Here is a 19,882-nt window from a genome sequence, read left to right on the forward strand (position 1 = left end):
AGGAAACATACGTTGTGTGAATTAAGTAGTGGTGATATTGGTGGGCTTCATCTTCATTTCCCAAATTACTGAGCCAAAGCAGACCAATGTTCTCCTTCAGTGGCTATTTAAGTTTCAAACGTGGACCTGAGCACACAACTGTGTCGATGAGGCTGCTGCTATATTGCTTTCCAATAAGTTGCAGAGGTAATTAAGTTTATTCTTTAAAATTAAATGCTCTTACTACCCTTTCTGAATCTTGAGCACTCCCCAAAACCTTGTGATGTGGACTGTAATGAAGCAGCAATTCAGCATTTGTAATTTATCCATTTTTTAAGACAACTATAAGGTTCCATCTTACTTTTCCTCTGCCTATACAGCCAGGAAGGTCACTTTCATTGCGACGCAGATTTTAAATGTTTGGGCTTTTGTTTTTGTTTTGGGATTGTTTTTTTTTTTTTTACTAATATAGGTAGAAATAATTGTTTGAAAGTATGTTATTTTCCCAGATTAGTATTGAGAGATATACATGGAGAGAATTCAGTAGAGTTTTGGAGTATCTCAACTGAATACAGGATTTTTTGTTATTTCAGTTCTTCATTCAAACTGATTTTTTTTTCATTTTAGATCCAAGTTGTTATAATGCGGTGAACTATGACTTAATACTAGACCTCTGTTCTATTGTATTGAGAAGTTACCCTTTGATATCAACACATGTTTTGTCTCATTTCCCAGTGATCATTTGCTGGAATATATATGTTTTATATATATATATATATATATATATTTTTTTTTTTTTAGATGACAATGTAAACTGGTACTCCAGTAGTGAAGAGGAAGAGGGGAGCAGTGTTAAATCAATACTAAAAACCTTAAAGAAACAAAGCGAAAATTTTAGGAGTCGGCAACAACATTCCACAGAGCAGCACATGCTTGGTATTCCTACTGACCCGAGGCTGGCAAAAGAAAAAGGCTCAGGACCCCAGGCTGCTGACCCAAGACTTAGGGCCTCTCCAAGGTCAAACCCCAGAAAGCCTTCAGAATCTGCATCCTTGGACCCACGGCTTGCGCGAGATCCCAGGATGTTAAAGGTTAGTGAAGGTGGCCATGCCAGCTCGTCTCTTGGGGGAGCAAAGCTAGATTTACATCATGCGCACACTGGCGTTAAAGTCAAGCAAAAAGGGATGGATGATGACGAAGAGGATTCAGAAAGAGAACTGAGAGAGCGAGCCTTCCTAATACCATTGGAACCTTTACCTGGTGTCACATTAAGGGATCCTCGATCTCAGCTGAGGCAGTTCAGCCACATTAAAATGGATGTTACCCTGATGAAACCAAACTTTGCTAAACACATTGTATGGGCTCCCGAAGACTTGCTCCCAATACCTTTGCCTAAACCTGACCCAGTCTCTTCAATTAATTTACCTCTTCCTCCACTCATTGCTGACCAGAGACTTAATAAACTGCGGAATTTAAAAAATGATCCCCATCCAAATGCAATGCCAGCTGACCCAAGACTAGCTGCAAAGGCAAAAAATAACTTAACGGGCAGGAGTGGCTATTTGGATCAGCCTGCAGACTCGCATGCCAGTAGCTCAAGCAAATTAGGAGACCCTCGCTTACAAAAAAATGTTGATCCCAGACTTCACAGACTGTCTAGTACAGACGCACATCATGGACTCGCAAAGGATTCACACCCTTCAAAGTTTGACCCCCGCCTCACCAGATCTGCTGCCAGTTCATCACAGTCCTCAGAAGCTGTGACTTCTAAAGCTGACCCAGATGCTCTGCCTCCATATGCACCCAAGTTATCATCAAGTGGTGTCAGACTGGGAACTCCAGGATCGATTCTTAGCGGTATTAGTTTGTATGATCCAAGAGATCACAGCTCATCATTGGACACAACTCCAGTTAATCCAGGGGAGAATGGAGAGAACCAGAAAAAAAGTATTTTGAAAAATTCTGGTAAAAATGAGCCCAGTCTCTCAGAAGATTCATTGCTGCAGAAGGCTGCCTCTAACGCGGAAAAGAATACCGAAGGATCAGCAGAAGCCGCTTCAGATAAAGCAAATAGCACTGGTAAATCTCAGGCTAAACACTCCAGCACTGCACCTGCGGTGCATAATCTTCCTATCCAAGCTTTATCGGGATTAATCAGACCACAGTACAGTGATCCAAGGCAGGTTAGACAGCCTGGACAGGTAAATCAAACACAGGATAATGATCCAAACGGGGAATCAGATGATAAGTCATTAAAAGATGTTTTCAAGACTTTTGATCCAACTGCTTCACCATTTTGTTAGCAATTGATTTTAAGTCTTTTTACTGTTGTGAATATTGCAGTTTTCTGCTGTTTTGTAACTGGTTTACCTCTTTGCTTTATTTATTTTTAAATTATAATTATCAACACTTTTCAGCTGCTAATCTCAGAACCACATGCAGTTATACAGTATGCTATAGTGTTTGCAAAGCTGTGGTATTTTCTATATAATACTTTTCCAATTTCAGGGAGACTAATAATTGACATGTAGAAAAAACATGTATCGTGTTAGAGCTGATAAAAGCACTTTCATTGTAAATAAGTCATTAAGAAAGTCTGAAGACCTGTATATGTGTGAGCTGTCTCTTTCATAAACAACATTTAGATATGATTGCCACATTTGTATGATTGTATAGACACAAGCAATATTATGTACATTACTGTGAGAGACACTGTTTGACAAGGATTGTCTGATGCATCAAGCCAAACCTACTAACTGAAATATACAGAAATGATTTAAAAGGAAAATGTTGATCCTCCTTTTCAGATCAGTTGATGTAAGACATTGGTTTTTATTCATGCAGTCAATATTCTTAGTGTAAAAGATACCTATATCACATATTGAGGAGTACAAATGTCATATCTTTTAAAAGTATTTTATTCTATACTGTATATAGAAGAAATTGTGAAGTACATAACTAGAAGAAAGTTACTGTTAAAGTGGAGAATACCTAAGTTGTCTAATACAAAAAAGGTTTTTATTTAATTTTTTCACGCATACACAATTCTGATTAGTGCTATAAGTTACATTGTGGTGTTCATGTATTTCAATGTATTTTTGTATTCAGCTGCTTAATTTGTATTGCTTTTTTTGTATTGATGTAACTGCAGTACTTGTATTCATTGTGTCTTTATGACATTTTTAACAAAAAATTAAAAAGGGTACAGTTAACGTCTGGTAATGACTGTGATGTTGACATGTCTACAGCTAGTTCCCTAGGCCTGGGGAAACAGCAGTAGGGGGTGTCTGAAGCATAGATAAAGGTGCTTGGAACATATTTTAGTACAGTCAGCTGGCTGCTAATACCAGTTGGCAATCAGGTTGTAGTGTGTTTTGGGATTCAACACAAGTTTAGCTTAAAAGGAGTTAGCTTGGCGAGTGGTTTCACAATCAGACTTCTGATTTGGAGAGAGCCATCACTGTTCTCTTATTATAATTAACGTCATTATGAGAAATGTCATGCATGCGCTTTAATTTTTGAAGATGTTGCACGCCCAGAGCACAACTGTCCACAAAGCCATTCTGGTTTTGCCTTCTGGCTTGCTTTACTATATATAGGAACTGTAGTTATACCTAACTAGCTACATTTAAAATAAAAATTTGCAGAATTTCATTCTGCTCAATTGTCATCTGCCTCCTGCCCAATTGGAATGTTCCTTTCCGTTAAGTTTCTTCCTTGGTGGACCTCTCCCTATTTCTCTTCTGTTTCTTTGGCCCAGGTAGTGCTTCCAGCTGGGACAGCATGTTTATCCCAGATTCTTTGGTTTGGTCTCTTGTGCCTGTGAGACAAGCAGTAATCCAGACAGGAAGGCAAGCGTCTTGCATTGCTGAGCAGAACTTGGGAGAGCTGAGGGAATCGGATAAATTCTACTGCTGTAAAATGTGGCAAAGGAGACATTGCTGAAGGCAATAATTATTTCTGTTTGTCTTCCTAATTTCTCAGATTATACATTGCATTAGTTTTAGGATATTTTGAATAGCACTCATTCAAAATAATTAAAAACTAGATAACAGATGTGAAACATGGTTGCTGTTTTGGAGTAATATACTAATCCTACATGATCAGTTTGAAGTCGTCAAGTCAAGAATTAAGTTTGGCTTTTTAAGGATTTTATCAAGAAACCAAGATAGCAGGGAAAAAGGGAAATAGCACGTGGATATATAGGCGAACAAAAAGAAAAAGCAACAGGTCTGTATTGCCTGAATAGCCAAATGCACGAAGCCAAATGTAAGTTTTCACATTTAGATATGGAAAGCATTAGACCACACTTACAGGACCAGTAATTCTGATCTGAAGTTATGACCTCAATAGGGCAGTGAGGACACTAGCAAGGAAATGGACTCTCCATTTTTTGAAAGGTATTGAAAAAGAAGAGTGAAAGGAAAAACTCTGATACCAAGGGCAAAATGACATGCCTCATAGTCAAGGTAATTGAAGGATCTTAAATGGTTTGCCTTACGAAAGATGTTAACCAGACACTGTAAATATCGACACAGGGAAAAACTGCAATAGTTCTTCCATGTACTGAGTTAAGCGCAGCAAGGGCAAATAACTGACACTTGCTGTTCAAACCAGAAGTAGGATGCAGTGTTTAGTGATGTATTTCACCACTGAAGCAGCTTTTTTAAGTGAAAGATTCTTCACCGTTTGCAGTAGTGACATTTAAGCAGGGAATCTTTACGAAGCACGCAGTCATTCACCTAAAAATAACAGACCAGCTTTGGAGTTGCAGATCAAAATGGGATGTGTTCTGGTAGGCAGACCCAAAGCCATAGTTTCTAATCTTGGAGAGCCACTCCCATGTTAGTATCTTTAATACAGTGTAGAACTTTTTTTTGGAAAAGATGATGGACAAGGTAAGGAGAAAATGCAATTTGAAAGGGGCCAGCTTGACCTTGCAGTCTGTTGTTTCCAAGTGTAACCACCTCCTGCCTTCTCCCGAGATCCAGCCTTGCCTGGCCAGCAGTTTCCCATGGGTGTCCTCAACGACAGCGCGAGCAACTGTGGGCCACAGCACGGCTCCTCCATCCATCTGGGCTCCCTGGTTCACTGCTGAATCCTTCTCCTGGTCTAAGGCTGCTCTGGTGCACCAGCTGCTGCTGCTCTCTCATGGAAAGGTGGAGGTGATTCATTGCTATGCTGCAAGTACTGAACGACCTGATCAGTCAAGGGGGAAGGAGTTGGGGGGGTGTCTGAGCCTGGGGGGTGGAGACAGGAAGATGTGTGTGTGGCCAGTCCTGCCCTGCTGATATCAGCTTGAGCAGACTCCAGCCACCAAGCAAGTCAACTCCAATCTGCCATATGGAATGTTTTGTCTTTCGTGGGGGAGACTTGTTTCTTCTGTAGGTGCGGTATGCTGGCACGGAGCAGCGCTTCCTTCCAGTACTCGAAACTCACGTCGCTGAAGTTGTGAAACAAGGGTGTGAAGAGCAGGAACAGGAGCAGCCAGTATTGTTCATCCTGGATTCTCCAGAAGCCCATAATTGTAAGGTGGGTGATCATCAGCATTGCATGTTTTACTCTGGCCTCGTGTCCTAAAAGCCCGGAGCTAAGAGGGTTCTCAGGAGAAAAGTCTCATTTCTGTGTAAGCTGTGGGATCTGCTGATTTGGGGACAGCCGGTGAGACACCAAGGTTCCCCACTCTTGCTAGCCCTAGAGATGTGAAAGTTTTTAAGTGGAACGCGGGCTAAGATTATCATCTCTGGTCTTGTCTGTTCTCTGGGCATCAGGAGTGAGTATTCCTAGATCAGCACCTGGTGTTTGCTGCCTTATGCTTCAAAATATTCTTACAGAGATTTCTAGGCTCTCTAGGTAACCTGTTCTAATATTTTTCTGCCATGAAAAGACTCTGATATGAATCCTTTCTCTTGCAAGGCAGAGAATATTTAACTAGACTCCTATTCCATTTCAAAAGTCAGAGACCCTATCTCTTAGTCGTTCTTTTCATTCAGTTCTTTCCTCCAGTCTTTTTTGGAACCTCTTCATCCATGTTACCCTTTGAATTCATATTCGCCTTTGAGCCCCACTTAGGCCCTTTGCACTGGCTCTTCTGCAGAATTATTCATGTCTGGCTGTGTTTCCTGTGCTGCACGCTTAAGATTGCTGCCCTTCGAAGGAAAAAGCATGGTTGCTACAAATCCCCCTCAACTCCAGAGTTCTGCAGCTCACCTTCAGCCTCTAACAGCACCACTGTTGAAGGCCATCTTGTACAGGAGACCCGCAATATGATCATTTATAGGATCCCCAGATCCTTTCCTCCAGCCTCCTCTACTGCTCTCCCTCTGCCTCCCAGTATGGGAATTCTTCACTAGTAATAGGAAGGGTGGCATTAAATATGTATTTGGCTAAGTAGGCTAGGTTTTTAGCTCAGTGTTTGCCCACTGCTGGTGCCTGCCCCCATTAATTCAAATGTCCTGTCTGAGCTGAAGGAACCAGGTCTACCAGTGCAGTTCAAGCAAATGTCTGTGCATCATCTTCCAGTTGGAACTTAGCTCTTTTCTCACCTTACTGTACTTAAATTCTTTTAGGCAGTCAAATTGCTCCTTACTCATCCCCAGTGCCAGGAAGGTACTAAGTGCCCCACTGGATCTGAACTTAGTACTTGCAGCCTTTTTGAGGCACTCTTTGAAACTGGTGGGTTTAACATCTTCCTCTGAGGACATCCTTCCTCGCTGCTGTCACCTTCACAAGAAGAAGGGAGAAGATCCAGCTGCTTGTCCCAGACAGGGTGCCCCTTAAAAACCTATTCAGTTTCCCTTAAGGTTTTGAGATAAGTTAAGTTTCTGATTTTAACTAAGCTGTTTTCTTCCTAGTCATGTTTTCAGCGCAAGACCTTTGACTTAACATGCTGAAAACATTCCTGAGATTCCCTAAACCATCTCAACTGCAGAAGTCCAAGGATGCAGGCCTCTTTCTGCAGGTGTTAGGTTTGAAAGTGGGCTGTTAACTTGTGTCAGAAACCTGCCCAAGTGACACTGATTGTGTGGGACATTGCTAGCATCTCTTAAGATCCCCCCCACCCTTCTGCCAGCACCAGTTTGCCATGCAGCTACTTTGGTGCTGTCTTTCTCTGGCACTGTACTGGCGCCAAGCTGTTCGCTGATGTTGTGTAAGTAAGCACATCTCTTATCCCGCTGTGTCTCTTAGCACATTGTCTCTACCAGCAGCTCTACTTAGCATGTTGTTGTTCAGAAAACCTCTACTATCCCTATGAGACTTACAGTAGATTTCTAATACAGAATTATCCTTGCTTTTCTTGGTCTACACCCAGAAACATCAGCACTTTTCTATCTGCCACCTGGTCCCTGCCTTTTGTACAGAACTGCCCAGGACATTTTTAATATAGCCAGTACAGAACTGCCTGCATTTTTCTTATCCTCAGCAAGGTAAGCGCCTAATGCCCATATTCCTTTCACGTGATCGCCCCCAAAAGCTGTGCCCAGTGTTTCAAAGCATCCTTTCACGCAATGCTCTAGCCTGGGCTTCTGGCAGCTTATTTTCTGCAATGGCTGAAAGCTCTGACCGTGGCAGTCCTGCTGAATGGTGAGCACTGCCTTGTGTATCCAGAGAGGACGTGTGATTTGCCCCCAGGCTGGCTCACACCTGCAAAGGTGCTTGCATTACATGAATACTAAGAATCTGATTCCCATGTAGCCCCTGTTGGTGGCCCTTGATCCAAGAGGGTTTGACCCTCTTCATTACAGCCCCCAACGACCACCATGACAGATAATGAAGATCAGTGAATGCTGATATTTTACTGAAGAGGGAACCCTCTCTTTTCCCTTTTGCTGGGTCTTACAGCTCCTCCAATGGCCCTTCCCCAAGTCCTGTGTCCTTTGTTGACTCAGTCAACAAAGTCTTAATGTCTTACTACTCAACTTCTACTCAAAAAAATGTCTTACTACTCAACTTCATACGCCATCTGGATGCAAGGCCTCTTAGGAAATACACTACTGTGTGGTATCATTTTATTCCTCTGCTAGCGTGCACGACCTTGCACTCTCAGTCCTCCAGTAAGAGCAGTTCTAGTAGAAGAGAAGCTGGGGGAAGTGCAGCACAGGCCACCTTTCTACTGAGGCAAATTAGCAGTGCAGTTAATCTCTAGCGGAAGTCCCCTCCTGTTCTTGGGGGTAGCGGTCCATAATTGTAGCTCCTTTAACAGCTTTTGGATGCCTGGTGATGTTCTTGAACCATAGCTGCAAGGGTGGGTTCAGGCCTTGCTTGAGTCTTGCGGAGGCCTAATTCATCCCTGTCTGAGTTTAAAGATTCCTTGGCTCTATGCCGCAACAGGTTTTTTCTCCATTCAATGCAAAAAGCAGCTACTTTTGCCTCTTCAGAGTCAGGCGGAGGCTGTTGCAAACCCTATCAGAAGGAAACAAAATACTTGCATGCTTTAATGTATTGTTGTAGGTTTAAAAAATATCTTTGTATAGTTTAAAATACCTCAAATGATCCAAAAGTCTGAATGTATCAATGTGTGTGAGACCAATGTGACCTCCAGGACGGCAAGCTGTGCAAAATCAGACTGGCCCTAAACTGGCAGATTTTAGTGCTAAAGGGTCCCAAACCCCATTGTTAACAGGGATCATTCAATGTTTTGTGGTACAGTTCCTCAGTGATTGGCTCTCCAAGAGAGTTCCATGTCTGCTTAGCTAATTAACATGAAGAAAATAAAATTACTCTTGGGAAAAGATTTCTCGGGAAGATGGCAGGCAGAGCAGCCAGGCCAGCTGTAGGGCAGGCTAAACCATTCACAAAGCTGGATGGAGTGAAACAAGCCTGTTCTGGTATAACCAGTTAAAAATTCATGTGTTTTAAGGCAGGAAATTACCAAAAAGTTCCCCAAAAGGACTTACAGAAGATGACTGACCATCAGCTGAATGTTAAACTCACAGAAAACACACAGTGCTGTGACATCAGATTGTTAATCTGGCTGTTAATCTGGCTGTTAATCTGAGAGGTGACAGTACCTCTCTCTTTAGCTGTGGTAGGATCCTACAACCAGCACTGGTGTTTCCTCTCTCAAAAAATAAGTTGGAAAGAAGGGCTAGACACCTAGAAGGGCAAAAAGAGTTCACTTAAGGTCCGGGGCAAAAAAAAAAAAAAAAAACTTATAACGAGACAAAAGGAATGCAATGCAGTTAGTTCATTGATAAGTAGGCCCATGAATTTCCAAAGGGAAAAAGTCTGGTCATAAAGGACTCTGTAATCTAGACAACCAAGACAAAAGAATGGCTAGTTACTTGAAGCTGCCATCAGCAAAGTCAAAAATGGGTATAAATAGCATGTTTAATTTAAACAATAGAGACTATTAACCATAGGAAGAGCTTTTCCATGCTCATGCCTGATTAGCCATCAAATAGGGTTCTAATCAAAATTGGGTGTCTTTCAAAAAAACATGCTGGAGCTCAGCAAAAATTATAGGGTTGTATAGGAGATAAAGGCACATGATGAAAAACTGTATCAGTGCCGATCCTGGCTGTATTTGTGTTTGTTTTCTGAGTGCTTTTAGATAAAGTCTGCTCTCACAAACTATTTACAGTTAGATCTGTCTGCCATCATTGGCAGCTGCTACAGAAGCTCTCACGAGTTTTGATCAAAGCTCAGCTGAGACAACATAAAGACTAAGACTGAAATGGACTATTTCCAAATAAAGGTCTCCAATGAGATGCTGCCCTCCTATCTAAAAACGGAATAGGAAATGAACCAGCCGGAGCCCAGAGCTGGTAATAGTGACAGAGCAGTGTTTGAAAAGATGCATAGTGGGCTTTGAAAACAAGACTGAAAGGCATAAAACAGAAACATCACAGTAAGAATCTTTACCGTGACAGCTGAGTGGGAAAATGATGAGCTTTGGTTGAGCAGATCAGCTCTAACAGAGTAATATCACCTCCCTGGGAAACTGCATCTGCCAGTTTGAGCTCCCAGAAACTTAAGATCACAAACAGTATCCCCAGCTGGAGTTCAGAGGTCCCACAATGGCTGGCTCCTACCACCCCATAAACAGACTTGGCTGAAGGATCTCCCATAGAGTGGACTCACCTTGCAAAACTTACTTGATGTGATGGCCATTACTTACTTTGACACATGCTGCCTCAGCTGCCTTCAGAACATGCAAAACTGCTTGAATTAGGTTCTGCGCGTTGCTCACAAGCAGCTCAGAAGACGACTTGCTCTCTGCAGTGACTGCTTTTACCCTTAAAGACATTTTAAAGTATTTTACTGGAAGAGCATCACACTTTGTGCCTCCCCCATGTGGCCAGGTACTTGCCAGTTGCTCTGAAGCCAAAAGAGGTATCTCCCACACTATCAGCAGGTTTCCAGCTGTAGAGCATAGGGGAAGTAGAGACAGGCAAACCAGGGAAGGAAAGGGCTATTTATGGCAACACGGAGAGGAGAGAGAGCCTCCTGAATTGTAACTGATCCCTAATGGTTACAGCCAGATGCAACAAGGAGCTCTGGAGACCACCATCCATCAGGTGGTCTCCTGAGAAGGGAAGCCTTCTTGTAAGGCCACTGGCCTTGGGAAGGATGGTCCTTTTCCCCAGCCACTCACCTGGCCACGATGCCGAGCTGGCTGCTGATGGTGTGGGACTGCTCTGTGGCACACAGCAACTCTGCGGAGCATCTCTTGTCGAGGCAGTTCTTTGCAATGATGCGGCCAAATTTAGCAAACACCTGCCCATCGGAAGCAATTTGCCTTGCACAGGCAATGAACTGGTCCTTGGTCTAAAATAAAATAGAAATGTGTTTGGGGAGAGAAGGAGAAAAAAAAGATCTTTGTACAGTCATCTTTCTTGCAGGATGGACAGAAAAAAACTCCAGCCTGCAAGAGAAATCAGAGGCTGGTTTAGCACAGCCGATTTACTTTGCCCAGGACGGTCTGTAGCTCTTGCCCAAAGTGGTACACCAGCCTGGCTGAGGACGCTTCTAGCCCTGCTGGCCCACAGCCCTGTGGGAGCTCCTCCTGGGGCACAGCTCAGAACCAAAAACTGATGATGGGAATGTTAATAACTAAGCAAAAAGACCACATCGACCTGCAAAGGAGGACCAGAAACTACAAGAGAAACAGCAGCTTTAAGCACGAGTGATCCCCTTGCAGCTTCCATCACTTTCAGCCTATTTCGAAAGGGTTAAACTCAAATTTCACCTGATGAGCTAGGCCCCAAACAGTAAGACAGAGGAAGTGTCCAGAAAGCCCAGGTATATCATGAGACGAGGAAAGGGTTAGACAGCAGGCTTGCTTCTCCTTTCAGGGAGAAGTAATTCCCACTGCTTTGCACAAACGCACCCAGCACTGCTCTTACAACAGCAGGATAACGCAGGGTGTTTTAGCTGGCACTGGGCAGTCCCACAGCAGAAAGGAAGGTGCTTGCAGGCAGAAGGCAGTGTCCTTTCTGGTACACTGCTGAATGCCCTCCCAGGAAATGCCCACCCCACTGGTACTGTGTGAAGAAGCAATTCCCTTTGGGTTCATTGGACTTTTAAGGCAACTTAGAGAAGAGTGTGCTATTGACATTCAACTATGGAGATTTTAAGGCTTCTTTTCCTTGGAGCACAGGTAGCAGCTTTATCTCAGGTCATAATAAAGGCAAGGGAAAAACGTACAACCCAATGTACAACCCAGTTGTCGCATCCAGCTGGCAAACCTAAATGCCCAAGTTGCTTCAAAGTGTTTTATTTCCATCTACTGCCTGGCAAAGTCAGTTCTGGCTTGCATGCAGAGCCGTGGCTGGAGCACGACTGCCTAAGCAAACCCATCAAGGTTTGCAGTCAAATCACAGCAGGGTTCAGGTGGACAGGGACCTCTGGAGGTCTCTGGTCCAAGGCCCTGCTCAAAGCAGGGTCATCACTGTTAAGTTGCACAGGGCCATGTCCAGTCAGGTTTGAATATCTACAAGGATGGAGATCCCATAGCCGCTCTGGGCCCCTGTCACTGGGTTTAACCACCCTTATGAGGAAAATTATTTTCTTTATATCTATGAAAGTGCTGGGGTGCAGGGATGAAATAAACCATACCGTGATTGGGCCTTTCTTCCTCAGGAACTGTGTCATGTGAAACATCCTCGCTGCCATGTCCTTGGTGAGCTGGAACAGCCAGCTGGGGCCACCCTGCCATGAGTCACGGTCTTCTTCCTTGGGCTGCTCGGGCCTGCAGGCAGGGGAGACACTGGGAGGACCATTCCGTAGCTGCTAAGACAGTAACCCTACAGATTCAAAGTCTGCAATGTGCAGATGCATCAATGCTGAGATCTCTCTGCCAACATGTTCCCGAAGCAGATTTTGGTGAGTAGAGAAAATGGGACGGCTAACTGCCACCTTGCTGGGACTGCTCTGCCTTCCCAAGTAGCCTTACTCTCCTCTGCCTCCACCCACAGCAGGACTATTAAATTCGAATACCCCTCTTCATTGTATCCTGGAGCTAGCTACAAACACCCCCCACCCAGGCAATTGCTGTCATGTGAGCTGGCAGCACCCATACTTGAGAACTGCAATCACATGCTCTAAACCATTCTGCTGGGTGCTTTGGATCATGTTGCCAAAGGTTTTGGCAGCTCCTGACAACTGACAGCAATCACTGTGAGGGTGGAACTGCTGGTATCCCCAAAGGGTTGGGGAAGGTTGGGGAGGTGAAGAGCTGAGCAGGTAGGATTTTAGGGGACAGCGAGCAGTACAGCCCCCTATGCCTCAAAAACTGTGTTTCAGAGAGAGCCTGAGGTCCCTGTCAGATCATATATCCAGAACTTGGCTGCATGGGGCACTGAGCAACCTGATCTGGCCTAGATGTTAGATCTAACTTTGAAGTTGGCCCTGCTTTGGGCAGGGGTTTAGACTACGGACCTCCAGAGGTTGTTGCCAACCTCGGTTATCCTGTAACTCCATGGCTGTGAGGTACTAGGGCTGTTGGAGCCTGGTGGGATCTAGGCACCTTGGCAAACCCGTCACTCCTGCTGGACTATGGTAATTTTTATGGCCGTGGCCCAGAGGTGATTACAGTGACTGGGTACCCAGCAGCATAACCCAGAGTTCCTGTGCCAGTGCCTAGTGGTACTGGAGTTTCACCACTAAACTAGTCCTTCTTTGCACGGAAATAACAACTGCATCTCCTTCCCAACTCCTTGCTGCCTCCAGAGAAACCTGCCCCTTCATGCTGAAGGCCAGGAATCTGTCCCCTTCAGTGTTGGGGACCCAGGTGTTCTGCTCTCTCTCCTTCTCCAGCCATTAAGTGCTCGAAACAGACAGAGACATCAAGGGAAGCAGGACGGTCTGCTGCTCCCAGGGAAGGGGCTCAGCACTGCACAGCAGCTGTCATTACATGCCTCACTGCAAATTGCAAGGACCCTTGTTTTCAAAAAGGTAAGTACGTTCCTTGTGGATTCCCAAGTTTTGGGCACTGTTTATATGCTGGTAGCTTAGACTTGGTTTAGTTCACTTGTGCTCATCCACCCACAGTAAACTCAGGTATCGAATCAGGTTTATAGTGAGGACCAGCTTTGGGTCCAGGGATGCATGGGATGGAAGGGAGGTACATTGGCTGGCTGGTCTCACCACCACACAGCATGGGTAACAGGACTGACTGACAGCCCCGATCATCATCCTGTAGCAAGAGCTGATGGGGAAAAAAGGTACTGTACCCTTTCACATGTATCCCTGGCAGCTCCACTTGCCTGTCCACTCTTGCTTGGGTGAGTTTCTGCTAACTCAGCGTGTCTTGGAGCACCAAATTCTCGGGCTGGGAAAAGCTTGGCTATGCGGTTGCATTGCCTTGGAGGGCATTGTTCCCCCATGTTCTGTAAGCACCATCTCACAAGCTCCAGGATGCGTCCATTGATGCCCTGAACAGCCTGAAGCTGCGCCACCAGATAATGTGCTTTTGCTGACCAGTCCCAGATAATGATCTCTAGGTGGAGATGCTCTTTGTCCTGTTGGCTTTGAAAGATCTGCCTGGCACAGCCCACTGCATCAGACGTGAGGACTAGGAGATGGTCTGCAACAGAGAGCAGGTTCACCTGCAACTCCGGTTGAGCAGTGGCCTCCAGAACATCTTGGAGGGTGCTTTTGACCCGCTGAACATTGGCCATTAGTTGACCTGCCTTCTCTTCAAAGGCCTGTTTGCTCCTCTCTCTGTCATCTTGGGAGACAGGGGACAGGGCTGGCCCAATGACGTCTCGGATTACCTGTAGGTGTTCAATATTGGCCTTCTCCAAGTGGAGCAATAGTGCCTTGGCTCTGAGGGCCAACTCTCTCTGCAGGAGCTCAAAGCGAATGTACAAGCTGGCAGGAGACAGCGGAGAGACCGACAGGGTATTGGAGGCATCCAGCAATGCCTCCATTAGCACCCTTATCTCCTCCCTGAGCACTAGGATTTCACTGCGACCACAGTCTTCAGGGCAGGACAAGTAAGAGAGCCGGGCAGCCTCCTGCAGCCTCAGGGAGTTCTCAGACACAGCAGCCAAGATGCTCCGCAAGCAAAGCTTGTGCTTCATGGCATTTCTCAGCTCCCTCAAGAACAGGACATCCCTGCCTATGAACTGATCCACAACACTCAGCAGCACATGCATGCTGACAGCCCACAGGACACAGTGCAGCTCCAGGCTGGCCTCTCCCACCCTGTGGGAGCCCTCAAAGGACACTGCTTTCTCAAGCAACACTTTGGTGTTCATCTGAGCATGCGAAAATTTGACTTGGACCTGTAGAAAGCTCTCCCAGACACTAGGGACAACATTTCCATTATTGCAGGCCATGCTTGCAATGTCACCTGCTAACTGAACAATTCCTTCTAAAGCCAGCATAGTCTCATGCAAAGCTTGTTTGCTGCTCAGAAAGTCAGCAGACAAGATAAAGCGAAAGACTTGCTGGGACAGACTATACCAAGAGCCTGCCATGGCTGCCAGGCACTCTTTGGTCTCACAGATCATTTCTGAGAGTGAGAGTGCCATGTGGAGAAGTCTGCCTGGACCGTGAAACTGCCTTGAGGTTGTTTCCCTAGCCAAGCTAATAACACATGGCGTCAATAATATGATATTCTGGTACTGCCCTAGTGTCTCCATGAGAGGAGACTCAGCCACAGCCAAAGCTTCCTTTGATGCATCAATACAGCAGTTGGAGAGTTCAAGCAAAGTGGAGCAAGCAGCATTGACAGCTGCCATATCATGGGCTCTTGTTGCTGCCAGGAGTGCAGTAACGACAGGGTGTATATCTGCTTTCCTTGGAACAACATCTGGGTGTAAGTTACTTGCTCTTGGAGACGGACGACCTAAGAAGTCTTCTTGCAATGCAGTCTCATCAGTAATGTTTGTTAGCCCAGCATATGATGGGCTGAGCTCAAGCTCCTTTGCAACCTCAGTGCTTCGCACTTGTTCCCGGAGAGGGCTGAGGATATCTGGGTGGTTCGACCCATCCAGCCCATCTTGGACATGGTGAGACGTATCCATCAGGCACTTTGCTGTCTTTAGAAAGACATGCCTAGTTTGGAGGCAGGAGAGTCTCTCTGGACAAAGGGCTATGACTGTTTTCAGCTCAACAATGCAGCTTCCCAATTGCTCAACCCAAACCAGCAAGCCATTCCTGAAAATGGGGTCTGTGGCTCTGTCCACGTATCTGGTAGTAGCTTCAACTTCCCATTGAGCCCACTTGGTGAGGTTAGTCGCATGCCAAGAAAACCGTTGAGGGTCCTGACTTTCCAAGGCTTTTTCACACCATTCCCTGTGCTTGGCCATTTCCTGGATAGACACCTTGAGGAATTCATGCATGCCGACCGTCTCCTCAAAACACAGCAGGAGGCTTTCTGTCGTTCCTGCCCACGCTTGGTGCAAGGACTGCAGTTGCTCAGCAGCGCTAATCTGGGCTATATTTCTGCTCATTTCTGTGAGCAGTGGAGGGAGACTGGCAAGGAGCCTCCTTAAATACTCCACACAGTCTCTGATTTCTCTAGCGGTTTGGGTTTTGATGCATCTGGCCACAACAAAGTCTGCCACTCTGAGCATTTGCTGGGCATGTGTGAAGAAGGCGACAGTGAGGGGCTGAAGCATCTTTAAAAATCCTCCGTGTCCTGCTGGGAAACACGCTGTACCAGTGAGGCTAAGGGCATCTTCAACTAGCTGCCTCAGGAGCTCTTTAGCCTCCAAGAAGGTGTCGAGGATTTGGCACAGAGTAGCTGTGAGCACTGTCTGGTCGAGATTCTCCATCTCCTTTCTCATGGTGTGACATTCCTCTTCCAGGCTGCTTTCTCCCCAGCTTTGCCCTGGCCATCCCTCCTGCTGGCTTACATGGCTACAGATGTTCTTCCTCAGCTGTAGGAGAGCCCAGCAATGTTTTACCAGATCTAGCTTCATATCTGGCCTGGATGAGTCTGCTAGAAGTATGCAGTAGAAAACTACTATTTCCACATGAGTACTGAACTCACTCTTGGAGAGGTGCATTGAGTCTGGGCAAGACAGGAGAGCCAGCAGCCTGCTCACACGCTGAGAGAAGATTCCATTTGTGTCCTGTAGCTCCTTGCTGCCCATGTCTTCAATGAGCAGGGAGGTAAGCTCTCTGATGGTCCTCTCCATTAGCTGGAAAGCGTAGTCTTTGGAGAGACTTACTTGCTGTTCACAAGAGTGTTTAAGATTGCTGTAGTTGGCTGTATGGAGCAAAGGGACACACCTTTGAAGGAGTTGCAAAGTCTGGGCCAGACTCTTCAGTCGAGGAGAATCTCTGAGCTCCTGAAGGCGTCTTGCTGTCAGATTATTCAGCAGAAGCAAGGCCTCGGAAAAAGCCCGGAAAGCAGCCAGCAATGCTGGCATGTCCTCTGCACCCTGCAGCATGCTTAGGCACTCCAAAAGCCAATTGGCAGCCTGAATTATCCTCCTTGTCTTGGCAGCATCTTCGATCTGAAGGATCTAAACAGCACAGCAGAAAAAAGTGTCGGAGTGACTAGGGGTCAAACATCACTGTTCCCTTTTTCTTCCCTTGTACAGCGCTCTCCGTAAACAGCCCCATCACAAAGCACTGCCTTGTGTAACCTGATTGAAAACAGGTCTCAAAACAGTGCGGCACAGCTTAAAGGTGTGCCTGTTGCTGCACACTAGGACTCCCCGAGCCAGTGAAGTGAGCTGGGCACCTCCAAGAAGAGTCTGGCTCCATCTTCTTTACAACCCCCCCCCCCCCCACTAGGTAATTGCAGACAGCAGCTAGAGCCCTCTATTGCCTTACCTTCCCCAAGCTGAATGTGCCTAGCTCCCTCTCCTCCTACACCAGGTGCTCCAGCCCCAGCTATCTTGGTGGCCTCTGATGAACTCACTTCAGATCGTCAATGTCTGTCTTGTACTGGGAGGGCCCCAAACTGCTCACAGCATCCAGATAAGGTCATACAAGCGTGAACAGAAGGGAAGAATTGCTTCCCTCGGCCTGCTAGGGGAGGGAATTCTTGCTAATACAGCCCAGCATATTGTAAATGCCATTGTTGCGAAGACACGCTATGGCCTGGCCATGGCTGGACAAGCAGCCAAGTGGATGACACTGCGGCGATTATAGGAAGAGAAGAGGAGGGTTTTGCCCAGCAGACCTGCCCTAGTGAACACATGGGGAAGAAACAATGATTGCTCCACCTGGAGCTTTTCCCAAACTCCCATGTCCTGATACAGGGGAGCTCTTGTCCATCCCACAGCTGCACCTTTGCCTGCTGCTGCATCCCAGCCCAACCTCTTCCACTGCTGCTCTCCTCTTGCATTACCTTTGCTGTGTCTGTTAAGACCCTTTTTGCTGACACAGCCAACTCCTCCCTGTGGCTAGGGATGTCTGGCTGTACATGGAGCTTGTGGGCTGCCAGCAGTATGCACCTCCCTGCCAGGATGAGAGACTCAGCCGCAGGACACATCTCCTCCTTGAACACATCATCGTTGGACTCCTCAGCCAGCCTGGAACAAAAGCCGCTGGTCTCAGCTCTTCACCATCCTGTGATACCACCCTTGGGCAGAAAGGGCAAGGACGCTCAGCCGGTGATGGCCAGCCCTGGTGTCAACCTGCTGTGCATTCGATGTGGGTCCAAGGCGGAGCCTATAGCCCTATGGCCCAGCCAGTCTGGCCTTGCCAAATGCTAGTGAGAGGACTCAGGCTCTGTCACAATCATTAGCCATGCCAGGCCTTGTCTGGTCATTGCCTAGTGATCATGGCCTAACCTGTGATTTTGGGCTCCAATTTCCCAATTGGAAACGTTTCAATTTACTGAAACGTTCACTAAATTGGATGACTATTACTTTAAGGTGTGTTTAGATCAAATATTGCTTTTTCAGGTTTTGCTTACTCTGTGCAATTGTGAGGTTTTTCTTGAAAAGAAATCAGCTCATACATGGAGGAAGACTAATAGATTTAAGGCATCGTTGTTTAATTAAGTTTGTGAGCCAGTCAAGAAGGAAGTGGTAGCAAATAAGCAAATCAAATCATATAAAAATAACTCTGCGCAGTCCCAAGACTGAGGAGGAATAAACCACCCCCTCCAGCAACACTGTACTTCTAGTGAAGAATTTAGATGCTGACAACTCACTGTACCCTCCCATTTGAGGAAGAAGGACCCTCAACCTCGGTGCATGGATGCTGGGAAGAATGAAAAGTTCACATGGGAGAAAAGAGGCAGGTACTTGTATCTATTGATTTTAGTGTGTCACTAATGGTTCTTAATAGAAATTGGGTGATTTGGATTACTAATGCTAGTATTCTTGTAATGGGACTAGTAATAAGTGGCTGTTGTATTTTGCTTAGGCTGCTAAAACTATCAGATCAATCAAACTAACAATATTTAAAAATCCTTTGGATCTGTAAGTAAGCTGTGCCCTTTAGTTCCCCATAACTAAACTATGTGGTCAGTAAGGTCTAGGCATGCCTTGAGAGTGGAAAGCACCCTGCAGTGAGAGCTTGAAGCTAGTCTTGCCCATTGAGAAGAAAGTTAAAGGCAGGTGGGTTACAGACTTGCAATGGGAGCTGCAGAACCTGCACGCTCTGCTCTCCTTGGGGCCCTTCTTAGCTGGCCAGTGGGACTGTCGGGCACTCACCGCCTGGGAAAGGGGGTATTGCAAAGCAGTGGGGGTCAGCACCATCAGGCACTGAGGAAGGAAGGGCATTTTTTCACAGGGTTGGTACAGCACAGTTGTCTCGCCCAGAGGGCTGACCTAGGACAAGCTGTGCTTAAATGTATGAGAGATGACAGGAAGAGCTGTGAAGAGCAGGGAGGGAAGCAACATGGAGGACAGGATGGCACGTAGGTCAGACAAGGTGCAAGAAGGCTGCGAAGAACAAAGGGAGCTGAACAGGTGGCAGGACACCAAATGTTTGGACCCCTTAGCTGGGCTCCTCCTGGGAATTAGCAAAGCCACTGGTGGCACTGGGAGAGTGTCACCCCTCTAATCAGCCCTGGTTGGGGGATCAAGGTCAGACAGGCAGCCAGGGGAATGCACGGCTGATTTCTGGCAGCAAAGAGACACCAACACAGGGGGCCTGAGTTCCTCTATGCCATGTCCCCGCCAAGCACTTAAACATAGCCCTGCTTTGGCCCATGTCTTTCTCCTTTCCTAATCCTATTCCCCAGCCTGCACAGTTCACCAGCTGTCTCTCCTGGGAGGTGTGTCTCGGCCCAGCTCTTTCTTCCACCCCCTCCCCCCATCCCTTCCTCTTCATCATTTTACTCTCCAGCCATGTTCCCACCTCTTCAGCAGGGTGCAAACAGGGAGCACAGGAGAGACAGGCTCCACGCTCTCCAAATGCCTCCCAGCCCACCGTTTCCTTGCCCTCCCTTTCTTCTCCTCCCTAGCCCCCAAATCTGCTCAAGAGACACCTAGCAAAATTACCTTCTTGCAACAGAAGCGAATTCTTCAGTGGCTTTGGC

General features: G+C 46.3%; 2 protein-coding genes across 4 annotated transcripts in view; one reads left to right on the top strand and one right to left on the bottom strand.

Annotated features, from left to right (window-relative positions):
• Positions 1-3,201, top strand: part of ZC3H6 (zinc finger CCCH-type containing 6) — a 40,395-nt gene extending 37,194 nt beyond the window's left edge. For all 3 annotated transcript variants that reach the window (XM_009686838.2, XM_009686839.2, XM_068940459.1), the window contains one exon: positions 781-3,201. In XM_009686838.2, the coding sequence (XP_009685133.1) occupies positions 781-2,282 (1,502 nt within the window). In that variant the 3' untranslated portion in view covers positions 2,283-3,201. The remainder of the gene's footprint in view (positions 1-780) is intronic.
• A 4,974-nt stretch (positions 3,202-8,175) lies between these two features.
• On the bottom strand, positions 8,176-12,118 carry LOC138066621 (vinculin-like). Its single transcript, XM_068936520.1, has 4 exons — positions 12,040-12,118; positions 10,577-10,749; positions 10,100-10,217; positions 8,176-8,382 (listed from the first exon to the last, which is right to left on the bottom strand). The coding sequence occupies exons 1-4, from the start codon at positions 12,094-12,096 to the stop codon at positions 8,176-8,178; spliced, it is 555 nt and encodes a 184-aa protein (XP_068792621.1). The 5' UTR covers positions 12,097-12,118.
• Between the last annotated feature and the right edge of the window lie 7,764 nt (positions 12,119-19,882).

Source organism: Struthio camelus, chromosome 3 (genome assembly GCF_040807025.1).
Source record: "Struthio camelus isolate bStrCam1 chromosome 3, bStrCam1.hap1, whole genome shotgun sequence".
NCBI lineage: Eukaryota > Metazoa > Chordata > Aves > Struthioniformes > Struthionidae > Struthio > Struthio camelus.

Coding starts and splice junctions, on each gene's coding strand:
- LOC138066621 (XM_068936520.1), bottom strand. CDS start 12,096: ATGGCAGCGAGGATGTTTCACATGACACAGTTCCTGAGGAAGAAAGGC. Junction 10,218..10,576: donor CAGCTCGGCATCGTGGCCAG/GTGAGTGGCTGG, acceptor AATGTCTTTAAG/GGTAAAAGCAGTCACTGCAG. Junction 8,383..10,099: donor CTGAGGCAGCATGTGTCAAA/GTAAGTAATGGC, acceptor TCCTTCTGATAG/GGTTTGCAACAGCCTCCGCC.